This window comes from Musca autumnalis, unplaced genomic scaffold, assembly GCF_047663935.1.
Source record: "Musca autumnalis isolate F117 unplaced genomic scaffold, ASM4766393v1 scaffold_1, whole genome shotgun sequence".
Lineage (NCBI taxonomy): Eukaryota > Metazoa > Arthropoda > Insecta > Diptera > Muscidae > Musca > Musca autumnalis.
In genome coordinates, this window is record NW_027411644.1 from 142,715,566 (window position 1) to 142,737,634 (window position 22,069).

A 22,069-nucleotide genomic window follows, 5' to 3' on the forward strand; every position below is an offset into this window, starting at 1 on the left:
GAAATTTGGTATTTTGACCTCATGGAAGATATGAATCCTTCGTACCACAAATTATAAACATAGGTCAATGTTTTGGTTTAGACCCCACACAACAGGACCAACACTGTTCAACAAATTTTGGCAGTTTTTGGTCATTTTAGTCGATAAAGCGTAAGAATTGCTGTTTGTACACATTTCTTATAAATAATAATTAATTTCAATACAAAATGGACGTTGTAATTGTTTTGGCCAGAAAATTTGGATTTGGGACCATTGTGCATTGACTCAATTCATGAAAGATTTGAAAGCTAAAACTAAGCAATCATTTCTTAAACGATTTGTACTAACAATGAATGACACATCTTATAGGGACATTTTTATTTCCGCCATCTAAGGAGATGCATTTTTTATTAGCTAATGTAAAAGCAATGTTACTTGATATACAAAATGAGAACATAGAGTTTTCTAATGATGAGCAGGAAATTACAATGCCACATTTACTCGAATTTTCAGAGTTTTTGGATCAAAATGGCAAAGAGACGAAAAATGAAAACTGTGTGCATAGAAATACTCATAACTTCTTTAAAATTGGTCCAATTTGAAAAAATCTTTTTTAGTATGTTTTGTTGTTTTATCACCCATTTAATAAAAAAATAGAAAAAAAATTGGCACAGTTGGCTTGGATGCAATTTTCGCGATTTAATACTTACCCAGCAAAATGTTCGATGCCAAAGATGACATTCAATCATGGGTGCAAGTGATCTAGCATGTCATCTTTTTAGCATCTTCATCGATGAATTTTATATGAGCGTGGACCCCAAAAGCTGACGTTCTTTTCTGGATCCTAAGCATGTCATTTTAACCAATGCGTTGATATGTCATTTCCACCAATGCTTTGGCATGTCATTTCCACCAATGATTTGACATGTCATTTTCACCAATGCTTTGACACGTCATTTTCACCCATGCTTTGACATGTCATTTTAACCAATGCTTTGGCATGTCATTTTCACCAACCCCTTGGCATGAAATTTTCATATTGTTTGGAAAATGGAAATGCTGTATTGAAATATGGTTTTCATGAAAAACAAAACACTTTATTAATTCAAATGAATTCATGAAATAACTACAATTAATTTATCAGTTTAGTTTTTCAAAAGTTTACATCCAAAATTGCAATGTAATCACCACCGCTGCAACGCAAAAGATTACTTCCTCCGTTCTCCGCTGATATTCTTTCATCTTACAAAAGGTTTTTTCAATTATCTTCCCATCATCAGTTCAGATTTCGACATGGACTCCAAATGCACTCCTTTAAGTATTTTTATTTCGTAAATTACTTTTATTTTATAATTTTGTTATTTTATAACAACATTTTATACTCTTTTGTTTAGTGACGGAAATATGTAGGGATCTACAACCCGGCTTGCTTTAGGGATCTCTAAGAACAAAATGTAACGAACGGGGAGGAGAGACTTGTATGGAAAATACCATTTATGCTTAATTAATTTATTTTTAATTGTTTCTTTCCAGAAGTAGTTTCTTCTTTATTTTGAGATTCTTGTTCCTTTTCGTTTCGGACTTTTTTTTCAAATTCCAAGAAGCGAGATTTGATTGATTTCATTCTATGTCAGATTTAGAACAGACAAGGGAACTTTTAAAATAGCAATGTGTGCAATCCGATTCTATTTTTAGCTCGATGGTTGGGACTTCATATAATACCAATTGTTTAGAAGTTTTAGTTGTTTGATATGCAGGAAATGTAAGACAACATCACGACGACAGTTCTAACAACTTTGGTCTGTTCCAGAAACTGCAAGAATCTACTTATTTTTACTACGAAAACAATTTTTCCTTTATGTTATCGGAAAAAATAGTAAAAATTAGTAGATTTTTGCAGTACTGGAACATACCAAAATGAAAATAAACAGGTGTGTAAATAAAAACACAAACATCATCTCTATTGGATCGATGGAATGGGTACAAATGCTGATGAAAAGATCGGATCTTTCACGACTTCCTTTGCATTGGTTCAAATCCTAATGAAAAGATCGGATCTTCCACGACTTCCTTTGAACCAATGCAAAAGATGACATGAAATCACGTCATCGCAAAGAACCCCTTCCGTCAAAATTTGCTGGGTTAAACTCAATTTTTATCAATGATTGACCCCTACGATTGTTTGAAAATTTTTTGTATAGAACTACAATCAATTACAAAAATTTTAAGTCATACTTGGTAGTGGGATTCGATTAACAACTATTTTTTCCATTTTTCCACTGTGCAAAATATGTTATTTTACCCAAAACATCCCAGAAAAATGTGCGATGCCAAAGATGTCATTCTGGCATGTCATCATTTTAGCATCTTCATCGATGAATTTTATATGAGCGTGGACCCCAAAAGATGCTATTCATTTTTGGATCCAAAGCATGTCATTTACACCAATGCTTTGACATGTCATTTTCACCAATGCTTTGGCATGTCATTTCCGCCAATGCTTTCGCATATCATTTTAACCAACTCCTTGCAATGACATTAACATTACGACGAGAGTTTTAAAAACGTTGGTTGTGATTTCGAGTCTCCGACAACATCAAGCCTATTGTAAATAATTAATTTTATATATTTAGAAATATGTGTATAAATAAAAACACAAATTTCATCTCTATTGGATCGATGGAATAGGTTCAAACGCTGATGAAAAGATCGGATCATTCACGACTTCCATTGTATGGGTTCAAATGCTGATGAAAAGATCGGATCTTTCACGACTTCCTTTGCATTGGTACAAATGCTTCACACAGTGTCACGACCGTGGCCAAAAATGGTAAAAACTAAATACTTCGTTGAACAAATTTATTGATAGGGAGTGATAGAAAACATATTAATTAAGAAGAATCTGAATTTTGGTACTGATACGTGAAGTAGTTTTTGCTATATGATGATTTAAATCCGACAATTTTAGTTAATACGTATTTTTGTGTTTTTTTTTCTAAAATTAATAAATTATATTATGCGTTAATATTTAAAATTTAAAAGTAACGGTTGCTGCAAAAATGGGTCCCAAGTTCTCTTGGGATGTAATAAACTTGGCTACACTTTTGTTTGCATGTAAATATTAATCATATGGTGTTTACATTTACCCAAACATGTATTACTAAGTTTATTAATTTTCTGAAGAATTTTAAATTGAGTGGAGTGGGGAAAAATTGTATAAAAGTGTATATCGATATGTTTTGCTGTATGAGTCGTAAAAAGTGAGTACTTCAAATATATAAAGGTCCCAGCTGCAGAGGTTTGCAGACGAATGTGTCATTTCTCTTTTTCAGCGACCACCTCACCTTTTTTAACGAATCGTTTTGCGGTGTTGGCTATAGCGTGAAAACGTATAAACCGATCATCATATATTTTTGTGGGCTTATTAAGTACCTAATAATCTTGCTTTGAAACGAGAGAATTTTAAAAATACCAATTTTTAAATAAATTATGAACAGCGAAAATCAAAATTCGATTTTTTACAAAAAATTGACCGTTTTTTGACCACTAATCGGTCAAAAAAAATTTTTAAAGGAAATTGCTCATATATAAAGGCAAGAGTTTGATATATTTAATATGCTCACAAACAATATGAAGACTAAACACCAAATTTCAGTCATATCGGGTGGATATTGAGGCCACAACACTCAAAATACGGAGGCACGGTTCTATGGGGGCTATTGGAAGACGAGGACTTATACCGACATATTTCTGGTGGAAGGTTATAAGTCCCCCAACGGAGACTTAATACCAATTTTCAGCCATTTCGGTGTGATAATCAGGCTAAAACGTCCAAAATACCGAAAATCGGGAGGTACCGTCCTATTGGGGCTATATGAAGGCGTGGACCTATGCAGACAAATTTCAATGTGAAGGTATAATGCCCCCTACGAAGACTAAATACCAAATTTCAGCAATTTCGGTGTAATAATGAGGCTAAAATCTTCAAAATACCGATAATCGGGAGGTACCGTTGTATGGGGGCTATATCAAAACGTGGACCTAAGCCCACAATTCTCTGTTGGAATGTTTGATACCTCTGTCGAAGACTAACCACATAATTTGAATTCTTTCGGTTGGTCATTGTGTCTAAAACATTCAAAATACCGAAAATCGGGAGGTACGGTTCTAAGGGGGCTATATCAAAACGTGGACCGACCAACCCAATTTTTTGTCCTGAAGATTGTAAGTCAATAATAGGTACGTGTACCAAAATTGATGCACCTACGACAACTCCTTCTATTTTTGGCCACAGTTAATATGAACTCGCGACATTGTGCGTCATCGCATGGAACCCCTTCCCTCAAATTTTGCTGGGATAATACGTTGCATTTATTTACATTTGTGTTGGTGTTTTATTTAGGAATTTATCGTAAAAATCTTAAAAACATCTTTATTTTGCGATTTTAAGAATGGTTTAAATATTGGTGTACCAGCATTAGTGGGTATTACTGAATGAATTTTTTTTTGCCCGCGATATGTTTAAACATTAAATATTTCATATTCAAATCCTCTTTCGTATCTGAATAATAATCTTCTGGCAAAAAAATTCCTTTAATATTTGGTAGATAACTTGGCTCGGATGCTCAGTCATAGTTATTTGATCATCAGCTTAGTTAGTTTATTGTCCGGCTGGTACAATAATTGCTAATCTATTTTCAAAATCTAAAAATAACTCTGTTTTTACGATGTCTAAGATAAATTCCAAAATAAAAAAACAAAACTAATGTTAAAAAAATATTGTTTAATTTTTTTTGTAAAATAACAATTGTTTCACACTGGTATAAATGGAAAATTATATTGACAAATTTTAAAAAATTAAGAACAAATAGTAATCATTCGAATCCCACTACCAAATAGGACTTTGCAATTGATCATAGTTTTATACAAAAAAATTTGAAGAAAATCGAAGGGGTCATTGTTAAAAATTGATTTTAAATATAAAATCGCGAAAATTGAATCCAATATTAAAGAAGTTATGAGTATTTCTTTGCATGTAGTTTTTACAGAATTCGACTTTTTTAAAGCGCGATATGTCTGGAGCCGCTGAAATGTTTTGTGGATGAGCAGCATCACCACAGCAAAAAAAAAAAAAAAAGAAATCAAAAACCTCATATTCAAAAAGTGTCCGATTTCACTTAGAAAACTTCATATGAATATTTTTTGAACATATAAATGTACACCTATATCGATTTCTCTTTTTTGTAATTTCGAGCGTGAGTGTGCGTGTTCGTGCCTTCTCGAAAAACGCCGTGTTTGTGCGTGAATGTGCATAAAAATTATAGTGCGTGTTCGTGCCTATCTTTTTAGGCACGCGCCCATCTGTAGAGGAGAGTGAGCAGATACTAACCCGTGCAAACCGATAAATAATGGAAACAGAAAAATAAAAACACAAATGTGTATAAAATAATAAGGGTAAATAGGGTGATTTATTTGTTCAGGCGAAAAGTGCCGATGACTTTACCTTGTATTGGGGAGACGCGTGCTTACAGCTGGCGATTATGACGACAAGTCAAGATTTGTTTTAGACAGCGAAAGTGAAACAAGGCTGAGGCAATCAATGCTTATTGGAATATTAATATTTTAAGCTCATGCTCGATTACAGTTGAGTTACACTTTATACCCGGCCGTCTTAAAATTATACAAAACGAACTTGTCGACCAGGCTGCAAAAAAATGCGCCAATCAATGGTACCCCAATCGACATTGCGCTGCCAGTTGCGGATGCTATATATTATTATATATATTATTCAAAATTGAATTTGGGATGAATGGTCCATTGAATACACAGCCATTGCAAGTCAAGGGAACTCGCATTACTACAAGATCTTTCCCACTCCAGTAAGAAACCTTGGTTTGGAAATAGTAAGCTGCATCAAACCATAGTTTTAGTAAGAGCACACTTGCTAAAATGAATGCCGTGCCTTCTGGGATCTGCCAAGAATGTAATGAAGATGAAACAGTCTCGCACATACTTTTCCATTGCTCCAAATTCAATATTATTATGGAATCCTCACAGTGGAGGATTTGATAGGAAAATATAAATTCCAACATATATACGGCATTGCAAAATTCGTAAGAGAGACAAAAGCGTCAGTGTAAACACTCAAGTAGGTCAAGCCTACGCAATTGGTCATGGTGTTAAACCTCTTGTTTGAACAAGAGATGGACCAAGTAACTCCTTTACAGAGCAAAGGCAACTTAATTCTAAAAAAAGTGTAAACAACGGGGTGTATTTCAGTAGTGCGATTCTGTAACTCTTTACCGATGGAATTAACGACAAATGTCGATAATTAGCGATATTTTTAAGAATAGTTTTAGTAAGAGCACACTTGCTAAAATGAATGCCGTGCCTTCTGGGATCTGCCAAGAATGTAATGAAGATGAAACAGTCTAGCACATAGTTTTCCGTTGCTCCAAATTCAATATTATTAGAATGCGATACTTTTCTCTTAATGGAATCCTCACAGTGGAGGATTTCATAGGAAAATATAAATTCCAACATATATACGACATTGAAAAATTCGTAAGAGAGACAAAAGCGTCAGTGTAAACACTCAAGTAGGTCAAGCCTACGCAATTGGTCATGATGTTAAACCTCTTGTTTAAACAAGTGATGGACCAAGTAACTCCTTTACAGAGCAAAGGCAACTTAATTCTAAAAAAAAGTGTAAACAACGGGGTGTATTTCAGTAGTGCGATTCTGTAACTCTTTACCGATGGAATTAACGACAAATGTCGATAATTAGCGATATTTTTAAGAATAGTTTTAGTAAGAGCACACTAGCTAAAATGAATGCCGTGCCTTCTGGGATCTGCCAAGAATGTAATAAAGATGAAACAGTCTCGCACATACTTTTCCATTGCTCCAAATTCAATATTATTAGAATGCGATACCCTTCTCTTAATGGAATCCTCACAGTGGAGGATTTCATAGGAAAATATAAATTCCAACATACATATATACGACATTGCAAAATTCGTAAGAGAGACAAAAGCGTCAGTGTAAACACTCAAGTAGGTCAAGCCTACGCAATTGGTCATGGTGTTAAACCTCTTGTTTGAACAAGAGATGGACCAAGTAACTCCTTTACAGAGCAAAGGCAACTTAATTCTAAAAAAAAGTGTAAACAACGGGGTGTATTTCAGTAGTGCGATTCTGTAACTCTTTACCGATGGAATTAACGAGAAATGTCGGTAATTAGCGATATTTGTCAGTAAGTGCTATTCTGTATACAAATTTTACCGATTTTTATGTCGGTAATTATCGAAAATCATCGGTCAGTTACCGACGTAAAAAATGAGTCGTTAAGTCTACCGACATAAAATAATATATTTGTCAAATCTCACAGCTCAGCGACAAGATTTGTAGTGCAATGATTGGCAGTATCACTCCGTCTTAAGCGAATAATGAAAGTAGCTCTCTCTGCGAACTAAGCGAACAAAGGCTCCCTGAAGATTTGTAGTGAAAATACCAATAGAGAGTTTCTAACTTAAACAGTAGTCAACGGATTTATTTTATTTAAAGCAATTTGTTATTTAGCTATAATCCTATCATTATATATCTTAAGCCCCTAATAGTTTTAGCAAGGCCTACAGAAGGTCGGCCATTCAGAATACTATTAACAACATTTGACAACAAACATAATAGAAAGTAGCTCTCTCTTTTAAATCACAGTAATATTTTTGACATCAAACATAATAATCAGCTGGGTTTATTGGCCGACTTTATGTATGCCTTGAGTTTTAGTTTTGGTCTTGCTGCAATAAGCACGCTAAATTCCCTCAAAAATTTCGGTTCTGTCTTTTTTTGTGAATAACCCTATATTTCCCCGCACAATAACAAATTATAAGCAATTGTCTTTAAAATTACAATAGTGAACAGAATAAAACTTAAATAATGGCAATGTGTGAACTCTGTTCAAAATAAAGATTAAATTTTAAAAACATTCTGACTGACTTCCATATCTTCAGTTGCTTTACAAATGATTTCAAATCTGCGAAGTATTATGTTTCTTTACGCCGTTGTACTTAACAACTGCGAAGCTACGTGTTCCAGGCCCATACCTATATACATCTGTATACCCAGGGCGTGTGTGGTGAAAAAAGTAGAACACATGTATTCTTATGAGAACTACCGAAATACGTCGAGCGTATACTTTTTGTAAGTTGAACAATTTCAACTATGACAGAACGTTTTGTATGCATGTATGTGTGTGTTTTGTATTTTGAAAACAAAAGCAAAAAAAAAAAACCTGAAATCCAATTAATTGCAAAGGAAAATTATTTATGTTACGAATGAAAACATTTAAATAAGTTTTGGTCGCGGATTTGGTGTTTTAAATGTGATTTTGTACTCAACGTATTTGGGTAATACGGATGCTCAGAGAGCGTTGTTGTGGTAGAAAGGTGAAATATTTGTGTACGTCCCGTCGTTATTTAGGTTTAGCAGTCAAACGCCAAAATACGCATTTTCATTTTTATTTCCAATGCATTTAGTTGCATTTTCTAGGAACAGTGTATGAGTGTGCAACTGAAATATTTTGACGAAGTTTAAACAACACACAGCAACTGACGACACGGAAGTCAGCCTCTGCGCACATATTTGCTTTTAAATTATATACATAGATATGTACGTATATTATTTCCCATGACTACGGAGACTCCTCTCATAAAATGAGTGCAGACTAGCTCAGTGAGATGGGACATCTTTTTCAGAGCCCGAACAGCATGTCTAACGACACCACTTGTAGATACGTTTTACCGTTAACACAGAAGGTGGTGTTTTCTGCCCTATTTATAGTTGTGTTCCAGAACTAAAAAGTTTTTACAATTTTTGCACATTTTGCGTTTCCTTACACCAAAACACAATTTAGGAGTATATGTACGTTAGCCATTCACCACTTTTGTCATTAAATAAAGAACGCGAACAGACCCTATATTCCCTTCTAAATATGGAAACAACTTTTTCGTCGATATGGGCTGTTTCCTTCTGATAGCCTTCAATAATTCCTCTTTAAGAGAGAAAAAATATCGTAGTGGTACAGTCCTAAATTTGGAAAAATTACACTTATATACATATATTTGTTTATGTATGTACAAAATAGTGTTACTTAGCAACTGCAGTAGAAATTGTTTATTTGTTTCTCAAATAATTAGTTCTTTTTCATTCATGCAATCCAGCACACATACACATTTTTAATAAAATATTTTAAATACGACAAGTTATGGAAAAATCAAAAGCATATCTTATGAATAATAGTACTTCGTCTTCAGAGACTAGTGAATCTCATAGTATTGAGGAATCCCAAACCATTGATAACATAGAAAGGAAAAATTTAACGTCACCAAATCATAACTTGTCTAATAGGTATAAATCACTGTTACTTGTATAATTATTGATGATATAGCAGTAATATGTTTAGGTTATCCACGTTGAGGAAGAGAATGAAGGAGTCAAGTAATAAAAAAAATGGAGAGTCTTCGCGACCGCCTTGGCGTGCAGTGAGTTTTTCCACTCTACCAAAACCGGACAAAAATGCTTTGCTGCGAGCGAAACTCTTGGACGCCTCAAGGTAGGTTAAATTCCTATAACTTGTTTTGAAAAATTAATACATACATATTAGGGTGGGGCGATTTGTGTGGAATGAAAAAAAAAAACCTTAATGGGCCCTTCGCGTTTCTGATTCCTGGGATTGAACTGGGCAAAAAAGTCCACTGGACCATATATCTACCGTGAAAATCGAGCCTCCCGATTTTGACTTTAAGTTTTTTATTGACGTTTTTTGGCTTTATAACTATGACTGAATTTCTCATAATTTTCAAAAATATTATGTTGTTTTGCTTTGTTCAATATTTATTATGAAAATTGTGAGAAATTCAGTTATAGTTCTTTTGTGGGGTTCTTCAGACTTAAACCACTATAACTTAGCCATTTGTTAACCGATTTAAAAAAATAATAATTTGTTTGAAAGATATTATTCGCCTCTTGAAAAATAAGAAGGATCAATAGAAATTTGTTGTGAGAAAAGGAAGATATGTCCGTTTAAATTTAAAAATGTAAGAAACACAGATTTTCAATACTTTTACCGTTATAAAAAATAAAACGAAGTGGCCCAAACGAACTAAGGGCATTTTGGTTGCCCATGGATCCCAACACGATAGAATTTGGCATCAGAACGCTTGAAAAATTTTCTGGTCAAATTTTATGGTACAATGCCATTTATCGACATTTTCCGAAAAGTTTGCACATTCTCAAGCCAAAAACTGTCTGAAGGAGCGTTCCAATGCTTTTGCAATGTATTAGAGAGTTTTTAACTACTGTCTTGGCTACAATTTTTGTCTTTGTGGTGGATCAAAAATCTCTATGGTTTGGCTGTTATATGCCAAAATATCCAAAAAACGTCAACAAAAAACTTAAAGTCAAAATCGGGAGGGTCGATTTTCACGGTAGATATATGGTACAGTGGACTTTTTTGCTCAGTTCAATTCCAGGAATCAGAAACGCGAAGGGCTCATGAAGGTTTTCAAATCGGCCCGGCCTAATACATATGTATATGTATGCAGCACATATAATCACATTTGGTATCAATGAGTTTCTGTAGCGAAAAAGTTACCGCATTAACAATGCGTAATGCATTTTGTTTTTATAAAGACTACTTCGTTTTCTTGATACCTACCTACGTTTTCTTGATACCTAATTACATTTGATACATCTTTCGAAATATGTGTAAAAAACGACATTCAGTAGCATTTCGTAACAAGTATTAAAAATTATCAAGTAAATAAATCTAATCCCTATTTTGGTAACTAATTTTTTGTTCGTTCGTCTATATTCGTAATAATTTAGACATCCATAGCTCAGCCCCCAACAGACATACATACCTAATTTTTCGTATACCCGTTCTATATATCGTTAAGAATTCCTCATTAAAAAAATCGGCGTTCTAATTTTGCGCTAAAGCGAGAAAATCGATCTACAAAATTTGAAAATTCGTGTGAAAACAATAATTTGTTTACAAATGCAGAGGGTAATTGACTCGTCCATATAAAACTACATACATACTACTTATAAATCACAATGAATTAACTTAGCAGTTTTGTTGAGATATGCATTACTAATTATTTTAAAGTAATTCAGCTTAACATCGGTCTTGTTATTATTTTTTTTTAATTTTAAGCACAACATGTTTTCAAAGTTGAAGGTAGTTAAAATTAATTTGCTTTCGGGAAAAGAAGATTTTTTTTGGAAAGTTTGACAGTTTTTAGCTTAAACGTACTCAGGACAGTTTGTCATACGACCATGTTTTACGTTGTTTACAGTGTGTACAATCTTGAGCACTATGAAAAACTGGTTTAATGAAATCCATCGGGGCCGACACTCGCCCACAAACGAAGGTCGTCCAAAATCGGCCGTTGTGCCAGAAAAAAAATTGAGCCGTGCGTTATATACCGTGAGATAGAGGCATCCTTGGGCATTTTTCAACGAACTTACATTTGATGTTTCATGAACATATGGCCGCTAAAATGAATTTTTGTCGTTAGATCCAGCAAAATTGGACAATCCCTCAAAAAAGGTTCTTGTGGGTTTTTGCAAAGATATTGTGAATAAAAACGATTGCGGTGCTTCAAACGACATTTATAAGATCGTCACAGACGTCGAACCCTGGATCTATGCTTAGGAACCCGAAACAAAAAAGGACAGTTCAAATTTCGAAAGCGAGCCAAATCCAACCGAAGTTGTTCATGTCAGAAGCACTTGGAAGCAAATGGTCGCCTGTTTCTTGGGCAAAAATGGCCGCGTGGCGACTAGACGAAATGTATCACGGTTAATTCTGAGTAGTACATTTCAATTTGTTTGCCTGAAGACTCCTGAGAATTCGAAAAACGAGCAAGAGAAGACGAATCATTCAGCATCATGACAATGCGAGCTCTCACAAATCTATTCAAACCAGCAACTGTTTAACCGAACAAAACGTGGAATTGATGGGTCATCCTACAGCACTGACTGGGGATCCAATGAATTCATTTGAGTTAAAAAAGTTTATATTTTCTTTGGATTTATTTGAACGGACTAATGAAAAATACAAATTTTCTATGTATGTATACAAAAACTATTAATTCATGGCATGCTATGACATAAAATAATTTCAAATAACAAAGTATTTGGTTTACAGTATAAAACATTTACAATAACACTCTCCCTAAATGTTATACTATAAACATTATAGAAACAAAAAAACTTAACATTAGTTTGGATAAATTGTAACATTCAACAAATCTCCTAATCTTTCAAAAAGGCTTAGGAAGAGATTTGGTCAAAATATCTGCGAATTGTTCCTCGGAAGTTACATATTTATGTTCGAATTCACTATTATTATATTTTTCACGTATGAAATGGTATTTTACATCAATGTGTTTAGTACGCTTATGGTATTCAGGATTCTTAATTATTTTAATTGCGCTCTTGTTGTCTAGCAATAAATAGTTTGCTTCTATTTTATTTGATACTTCTGCCATAAATCGCTTTGTCCACAATAAGTGTTTTACAGCCTCGGCTGCTGGTATGTACTCAGCTTCAGTTGTTGACAATGCGACAGTATGTTGTTGCTGCGATAACCATGAAACCGTACAATTCCCCAATTGTGTTACCATACCTCATGTTTATTTGCGATTGCTGATATCACTTGCAAAATCAGAGTCGGAATATGCTGTCATCGCTACCGGAATAAAGTAGTACATAAAGTAATTTTCCCATAAGATATCGTAATATACGTTTGGCAGCATTGATATGTATTTGAGAAGGATTTTGCATAAATCTACTTAAGTATCCCACTGCATAAGCAATATCCGGGCGACTAATAACCGATAGGTATAACAAAGATCCAATCACATTTTTATAAGGATAATTGTCAGTCACATTTTCTTTTGGGAAACTATTTGCCAAACCCGACTCCATGGGTGTTGACACACTATTGCAGTCCATCATTCCAAATCTAGATAATACCTTTTCATTATATTGCCGTTGATGCAGAAATATTGATCCATTTTCTAACATTTTGATTGAAAAACCAAGAAATTCGTATATTTTGCATTCCTTCATTTCAAAATTTTACTTTAAATGTGTAATCAAAACATCGGCTAGTTTTTCATCATTGTATATTAACAAACCATCATCAACATACATGGCTAGTATGATTTTTAATCCCTTCACGTTTTTAATATATACGCAGGAATCAGCACTACTTATTTTTATATTGAATTTTTCCATTATATTTGAAAACTTCTCACTGAAACACTTCGGAGCTTGTTTGAGTCCATATCAGCATACAAACTTTATTGTTGTCCGTTTCGTACCCAGGTGGCTGGCTCATACAAATTTCTTCTTGGAGTTCACCGTACAATAAAGCTGTCTTTCTGTCAAATTGTTTTCCTGACAATCCTTCAGCAAATACTGTAGATAATAGCATTCTTATTGAGTCATACTTTACCACGGGACTAAAAGTTTCTTCATAGTCATCAACATACATGGCTAGTATGGTTTTTGATCCCTTCACGTTTTTAACCCTCTCGTACCCAATTTTTTTTCCTTGCGCCAATAGTTATTTTGAAAACATAGGATTAAAGTAAGTATATGTCAAAAGTAAGTTATAACATAAAGTGCGGGGCGTTACTCTACCTGTTTCGGAAGATACAGTACATTATTTCTGAAATTTATTTGGCCATTATTTTGTGGAATTGTGTAAATAAAATGTTTTAATCGTTCAGGAGTGTTCTTTAATCTTACTTTTGAAGAATCAAAACTAAAATTAAACATGAAACTCATATATTTTGATTCAGAAAAGATTATAATAATTTGGACTGTACACAACTCATTTTAATTTGCATTGGTGTTCTAGACTTCACACTGAATAATGTACCGTAATTATTTTGATCGACACACAACTGATATTTTTTGTTGTTACAAGGTTAATTAGACTCATGTCTATACTTTGAGAAAGATTCAAATTAGAATATGTAAAATAGCGGTACGTAGCCGCTCATAAAGGCAATGTTGCATATATGCGACATCGGGCATGAGAGGGTTAATATATGCGCAGGAATCCGCACTACTTATCTTCATATTGAATTTGTCCATTATATTTGAAAACTTCTCACTGAAACACCTCGGAGCTTGTTTGAGTCTATATCAACTGCGTTTCAGCATACAAACATTATTGTTGTCCTTTTCGTACCCAGGTGGCTGGCTCATAAAAATTTCTTCTTGGATTTCACCGTACAAGAAAGCTGTCTTTCTGTCAAATTGTTGTACTGACAGTCCTTCAGCAAATACTGTAGATAATAGCATTCTTATTAAGTCATACTTTACCACGGGACTAAAAGTTTCTTCATAGTCCAAACCATACTGTTGAGTAAATCCCCTTGCCACCAGTCGAGCTTTGTAGCGGTGAATAGAACCATCTGAATTTGTCTTGATTGTGTAAACCCAACGACAATCTATTAATTTTCTATTGGGAGGTAAATCACAAAGAACCCATGTGTTATTTTTAACCAACGATGAGTATTCTTCATCTATGGCATCCTTCCATTTACTTGTGTCATCGGCTTTTAAAGCTTCTTCGTACGTCCTTGGTTCTCTTTCCTCCATTACGGATAACAATAGTTCATCAATATTTATTTTCTGCCTTGGGTTCTGTCGCAAATTATATCTTGTGCGCTCATCTCTGGAGACTGCATTACTATTCTCAACTATTTCCAAAGATGAAGACAATTCTGAATTATTGGAAACCAATTCAGCCTCTGTTGAACTGCTCTCGCCAATATTATCTAAACATTCTGCCCCTTGAACAACATGCTCTGGAAAAGATTCAATTTCATCTTGATTAACTTTTCTTTCCTGATTATTAGATTGTGTTGAAATATAATTTTGATTTGCTATTGCTGAGCTGCATTCACTTGAATTCTCAAATGTTATTGACAACATCTGAAATGTCGTTTTCTACCTCCTTTTGTCTTAAGTTCAATTCATTACAAAAAATTGCATCTCTGTAAACTGCAACTTTCCTTTCATTTGCAAAATAAACACGTACACTTTTAACATTGTCATCGTAACCAACGAATATCCTTTTCTTGCTTTTGCATCCCATTTATTTCTTGATTGCTTCGGAATATGTTCAAAAATTTCAGTTCCAAATACCTTAAGATCTCGAATGGCTACATTTGGCTTACTTTTGTTCTACAATTCACATGGTTATTTATTCTTCACTGAGTTTGGTCCAGTTCTGTTTAAGACATAAAGCACATGATGCACAGCTTCGGCCCAAAGGACTTTATACAATTGTTTAGATTGAAGTAAAGTTCTTGCCAATTCGAATTTCCCATTCCGCAGATTCATTTTGTTCAGGTGTACAAGGAACTGATTTTTGGTGTTCTATGCCATATTTCTTGAATATCATCTGAACATTTCTATTAACGGATTGTGTTCCATTGTCTGTTCTAAACTTCCTTATAGTAATTTTCTGATTTTCGACCATGTTGAGAAAATCCTTTATTCACTCCGAAACTTCAGATTTATTTTTAGGGAAATATACCCATTTGTGACGAGAAAAATCATCCTTCAATAGTAAGAAATATCTGGATCCACCTACAGATGCTTGTTCCATAGGACCTCATACATCGGCATGAATAGTTTCTCCAAGGACACTTGCTCTGTTTGTGCTTGAATAAAATTATAGTCGATGTTGTTTACCAAAGCAACATCCTTCACATATCTCATTTGGTACATCAGAATAATTAATATTACTTGCATTTAACAAGCTGGGCCTTTATATAGCTAATATTAAAATCAGAGCCGAATATCACAATTTTTGTAGGATTAGTTTTTTTAGCCACTACAAAGAACTGGTAAACAGTTTTCATTGATTGGTCAATAAATGTGGTTTGTAGAAAATTCGCCTTTGGCCCCATACAAATTACTATGGAAACTTCAAAGCCCCAGTGGTACGTGTTAATATACTCCGATTGAGCTCAAACTTTGGCAATCTTAATTTTTAACAAAACTAAACATTTTAGGACGGTATCGCATAAAAAATCCGACATCGATTTTTTAAAACCGCTCTAGTATGTATATTATTTTTGTTTATTTTCTCCATCAGGGCTTCAGTTGCCGTTTCATAAATGCATTAGTTGAATCTGTGAATGATATTTGCGCAGTGTACCAAGAGATCCTAAATCTTGTCGAAGAATTTGTAGTGGAAGACGTAACGTGGTCGGATCATTTGCCAATAAGTTTGCGAATAAAAATAACAACAGAATGTACTGACTATAAATGGTATGGAATAAAAACAGTATAAATCACGTCAGCGACACAAAGCAATGGTGGCAAGCAGTGAAAGAAATGAGAAACCAAACATTCCAAACAAGCTCATTGATATCTTCAGATACATTTAAGCATTACTTCCAAGAGCTCTTAAATCCTGAACAGAACGCACAGCATTTGATTTCTTTCAACTGAACCTACTGTCTCATGATGGTAAGGTGTAGAGAACTTCTGTTCTATATCTAAGAGTTTACACATCTCATCCATCAGTTCATTTATAAATTCAGTACCTCTGTCAGATTTTAGATTCTTGAATATTCCATACTTCAATATTAAATGTTCATTCAAATTTCTAGCTATTGATTTGGCTTCCTTTGTCTCCATTGGTACAGCTATTATGTATTTAGTTAATTCACATTGCATAGTTAGTATATATCTATAATTATCTGAGGGTCTTAAGGGTCCTACAGTGTCAATTACTACTGTATCAAAGCTACTTAATGGTGTATCTGTCTTCATTAACGGTTCTTTGGTATGTCTAGTCTGTTTATTTCTTTGGCATAAATCACATGTAGATACGTATTTCTTTACCATCTTGCACATATTCTTCCATATATATTTTTGTTTAAGTTTTAATAATGTTTTCCATACTCCAAAATGACCTCCGCATGGTGTATCATGATATAATTTTATCAATTCATATTTTTCTTTTTCATTAAATATTTTTCGAGGATTTTCGTATAAAAGAATTCTGACGTCACAATTTTTTAAGTATTTATTTACTTTTTCTTTAAATTTCCCATGGGTTATTATTTCAAATATATCGTCACTTTTACTAAGTGCGATATTCTTAATACTCAATCTGCTTAACTCAGATGATAGCTTCTCCAAAATATTATCTAGATAATAAGGATTATCACTACATCTTATGGCCAATTCGTTCACAGAATGATTATCAAGAAAAGTGAATTCTTTTGTCGACTCATCAATTATTAATTTTAATTTTTTAGCTAGCTTTATATCTTTAATGGATGTACATTCCGCTACTTTGAGTTGATCAGGCTCATCGGGATATGTCATCTCATTATCTTTATTCATATTGCGCAATTTATTTTTCATTCCTCGTGTTATCACCAGCGATTTCTTAACTTTTTCGTCAATATTCTGAGGTATCATTGTTTTTAATATATTGGAGTCTATTTTAATACGAGAAAGTGCATCAGCATTAGTATTATTAATTCCTTTCTTATACACAATTTCAAAATCATAGTCTGATAGTTCTAATCTAATTCTTGTCAATTTGGAACTTGGATTCTTATGAGAAAACAATGAGACTAGTGGACGATGATCCGTAACCACTATAAATTTCCTACCATAAAGATAAGGATGGAAAAACTGAATTCCCCAATGTATACCCAATAATTCCTTTTCAATGGCCGGCTTATTTTTCTCATGTTTATTCAAAGAGCGGCTTGCATAAGATATTGGTCTATCATTTCCTATTTCTCCTTGCGATAGTATTGCACCTAGAGCAAAATCAGAAGCATCTGTAGTTAGTATAAAAGGTTTATCAAAATCTGGATACTGTAAAATTGGTGGTGTTATTAACCTATTTTTAAGTTTCTCAAATGCTTTTTGACATTCTTCTGTCCATTCAAATTTAGTATTCTTCTTAGATAATGAGTTTAAACATGTAGTTATTTCCGCAAAATTTTTAATGAATCGTCTATAGTAATTACAAAATGCTACGAATCTTCTAACGTCATCTGCGTTTTTTGGAACTGGATATTTGGTTATTGCATCGTATTTTGAAGGATCTGGCTTAATTCCATTAGGAGTTATTAAATAACCTAAATAAACTACCTCTGGTTTCAAGAAACAACATTTATTTAAATACATTTATTTCAAATTGTACCTATTCAGTCTATCTAGTACCTTAATGAGATTCTCATTGTGGTGTTTGAAACTACATCCAAAAACTATTATGTCATCCACATAAAGAAATGCTTCAGACTCCAAACCAGATAAAGCTATTGTCAACATACGTTGAAAACTATTAGATGATATTTTAAGACCAAAAGGTAACCTGACTTTTTTGCAAAGCAAGCGGCTACAGTTGGCTGTGTAATTCCTGCTTTTTTATCCCTGAAAGATGCTCACTCTTCTATATTCGAATTACTATGGAATGAATGGGTCAATCACTACAAAGCACTATCGACTACCAAAGGCACCTACTTCTCGCAATTCTTTCCATCACCGCCAAGAACTCATTGGTATTCTGAATCATCACTCTCACCTGGAGAAATCAAATTAATAAACCGTCTTCTGGCTGGCCACACATTTTCAAAGACGTACCTGTATCAAATAAATAGAGCTGACACCAATTTATGTGATATCTGCAATGTTCCAGAGACTGAAAATCACCTCATATTTTCCTGTACAAAATATAACCATATAAGAAGCAACTTTGAATTTTTCAAATCCTACACAAACCTACCTGAACTTCTAAAGCAACGCACAGACAAATCTCTTCGAGAGCTATGTAAATTTATACATACGGCCAGTATTCAACTGTAAAAATCATCATACAAATTTCAAATTTATCGAAACACATCCAAGAATAAACCACCAGATGAAAACAATAACGTACAAAATTAGCAGAACCGACTACTTGTCAATAAAAAACAGCTGTAAATCTTAACGAATAACCAGTAGTGGTAATGAGTACGACTGGGCACCTTTACCAAGAACAACCATATTCCAAAAAAAAAAAAAGATGGTGTAATACAAACAAAGAATTACAGAAAATACATCATGCATGACAACACGATCACAGGCGACAAATGTAGAAGATGCGGAGGAGCCCCAGAAACCATACCACATTTGTTAAATATTTGCACCGTACTAACCCATAATCACTACACAACAAGGCACAACAATATAGGGAAAATAATACACATAAACATACTCAAATCGCTAAAAGTTATCGAAACTACACCATATTATTACAAATACTACCCAAAGCCCGTAATAGAAACAAATGATTTTACAATATATTGGGATAGATCAATCCTAGTAAACAATCCACCCGACATAACAATACCAAATAGACCGGATATGATAATTGTAGACAAAAGAAACCATACTGCCAAAATAATAGACTTTGCTGTACCACTAGATTCCAATATAATTGAAACAATTAACACCAAAAAAAAACGAAATACCAACCATTATCACAATACCTGAAGAATACACTATCATTGCAGAAAATAGACATTCTTCCAATAGTCATAAGATCTCTAGGAACAATTCCTAAGGAAACCACAAAAAACATAGAGCAACTAAACTTAAGAAGCAAAATTCTAATAATAATAATAATAATAATAATAATAATAATAATAATAATAATAATAATAATAATAATAATAATAATAACAATAACAATAATAATAATAATAATAATAATAATAATAATAATAATAATAATAATAATAATAATAATAATAATAATAACAATAATAATAATAATAATAATAATAATAATAATAATAATAATAATAATAATAATAATTATAATAATTATATAATTGTTCCACAAACATCCCAGGAGGGACAGGGGAGACTTCTCTCATATCAATGATTGCACCCCGATTCATATTAGCTCAATGATATGGGACCTACTGTTTATCGCCGAGTCCGAACGGCGTGTCTAAGACACCACTTGTAGAGAAGTTGTACAAGGCTGAAATACTCAGAAAATGTCGCCAACATTACTGAGGGGTATTTTGCCACCGTTGAAAAGTGTTTGATGTTGACTGGCCGGGGAATCGAACCCACGACCTTCAGCGTGCAAGGCGGGTGTGCATACCATTGCACCACGGTGGCACCCTATAATAATTATAATAATAATTATAATAATAATTATAATAATAATAATAATCATAATAATAATAATAATAGTAATGATAATAATACTTACTTACTTAGCTGGCCTTTTACAGAACATTTGTTCCATAAGCCGAACTAAGAAAAAATCTCCAATCCTCTCTGTTTGCTGCTGTATTTTCCCAATCTGGGATATGTAGCTTTGTGATATCTCGTTTCACTTGTTCGCTCCAACGAAGCTTTGGCCTTCCAGATCTGCGAGAACCTCCATGCGGCCCGTATTTATACGCCTTTTTAGCGGGTTCATCATCACTCATTCTTATAACATGGCCTAGCCATCGCAATCGTTGTATCTCGATTCGTTCAACTATATTGATGTCATTGTATAGTTGATACAGCTCGATGTTCATACGACGCCGATATTCGCCGTCAACACAGATTGGCCCGTAGATCTTTCGAAGAATTTTTCTCTCAAACACACAAAGCACTGCCTTATCTGCTTGAGCAAGTACCCATGCTTCGGAACCATACATTAGCACGGGTAGTATCAGTGTTTTGTACAGTGTTATTTTTGTTTGACGAGAGGTGGCTTTATTCCTAAACTGCTTACTCAGCCCAAAGTAGCATCTGTTAGCCAACACTATTCTTCTTCGTATTTCACAACTGATGTTATTTGTTGTGTTTATGGCGGTGCCGAGGTAGACGAAGTCCTTTACTACCTCAAAATTATAGGTACCAACATTCACAGATGGTGCGGTGTTTATGGACATATTACGCGTCGATACCATCAACTTGGTTTTTACGCCGTTTACTGCCAGACCAACTTTAGCAGATTCTCTTTCGACTTTTGCAAAGGTGTCAGTTACTTCCTTTACCGATCGACCCATGATGTCAATGTCGTCGGCATAAGCCAGTAACATGTGGCTGTTCGTGTATATCGTTCCATTTCTTTTGACCTTCGCGTCTCGTATGACCTTTTCCAGCAGGATGTTGAATAGATCACACGACAGGCCGTCTCCTTGTCTGAAACCTCTTTTGGTAGTAAACTCTTCGGAGAGGTTCTTTCCAATTTTAACTGAGGATCTCGTCTCAGTTAATGTCATTCTACAAAGTCGAATGAGCTTTGCAGGAATACCAAAATCAGACATGGCTTGGAACACCTTTGAACGTATAGGGCTGTCGAATGCTGCTTTATATTCGACGAAAAGATGGAAGGTGTCGATCTGCATTTCTTGGGTCTTTTCCAGGATTTGTCTCAAGGTAAATATCTGGTCAATGGTGGATTTGCCAGGTCTAAAGCCGCACTGATAGGGTCCAATAATTTCATTGACCATAGGCTTTAGTCTCTCACACAATATGCCAGATACTATCTTATATGCAATAGGGAGCAGACTTATGCCCCTATAATTGGAGCACACAGTCTTATCACCCTTCTTGTGGACTGGACATAGGATGCTCACGTTCCAATCGTCGGGTACGCGTTCTTCCTGCCAGATGGTGCTAACTAGCTGATGCATACACCTTATCAGCGTGTCGCCTCCGGTTTTGAACAGCTCGGCTGGTAGGCCATCTGCTCCTGCCGCCTTATTATTCTTCAGCCGGTTTATTGCTGTCCTTACCTCATCTTGGCTGGGCGGTATACATTCAATACCATCATCTGGGATTGGATCTGTGGTATCTTCGCCGTCTTCACTGCTATCGGATACCAACAGTTTGGAAAAATGTTCTTTCCATATCCTGAGCACACTATCTGTATCAGTTACCAAATTACCTTGTTGATCTCTACAGGACGATATTCCTGTACCAAAGCCATCAGTTTGATGCTTCACTCTTTGGTAGAATTTTCGGA

General features: G+C 34.3%; 1 protein-coding gene across 3 annotated transcripts in view; it reads left to right on the top strand.

Moving 5' to 3' along the window:
- Positions 1 to 8,960: 8,960 nt before the first annotated feature.
- The window catches only part of LOC141387172 (uncharacterized), a 141,951-nt gene continuing 128,842 nt past the window's right edge, over positions 8,961 to 22,069 (top strand). For all 3 annotated transcript variants that reach the window (XM_073956444.1, XM_073956429.1, XM_073956436.1), the window contains exons 1-2: positions 8,961 to 9,387; positions 9,443 to 9,592. In XM_073956444.1, coding sequence (XP_073812545.1) covers positions 9,245 to 9,387; positions 9,443 to 9,592 — 293 coding nt within the window. In that variant the 5' untranslated portion in view covers positions 8,961 to 9,244. The remainder of the gene's footprint in view (positions 9,388 to 9,442; positions 9,593 to 22,069) is intronic.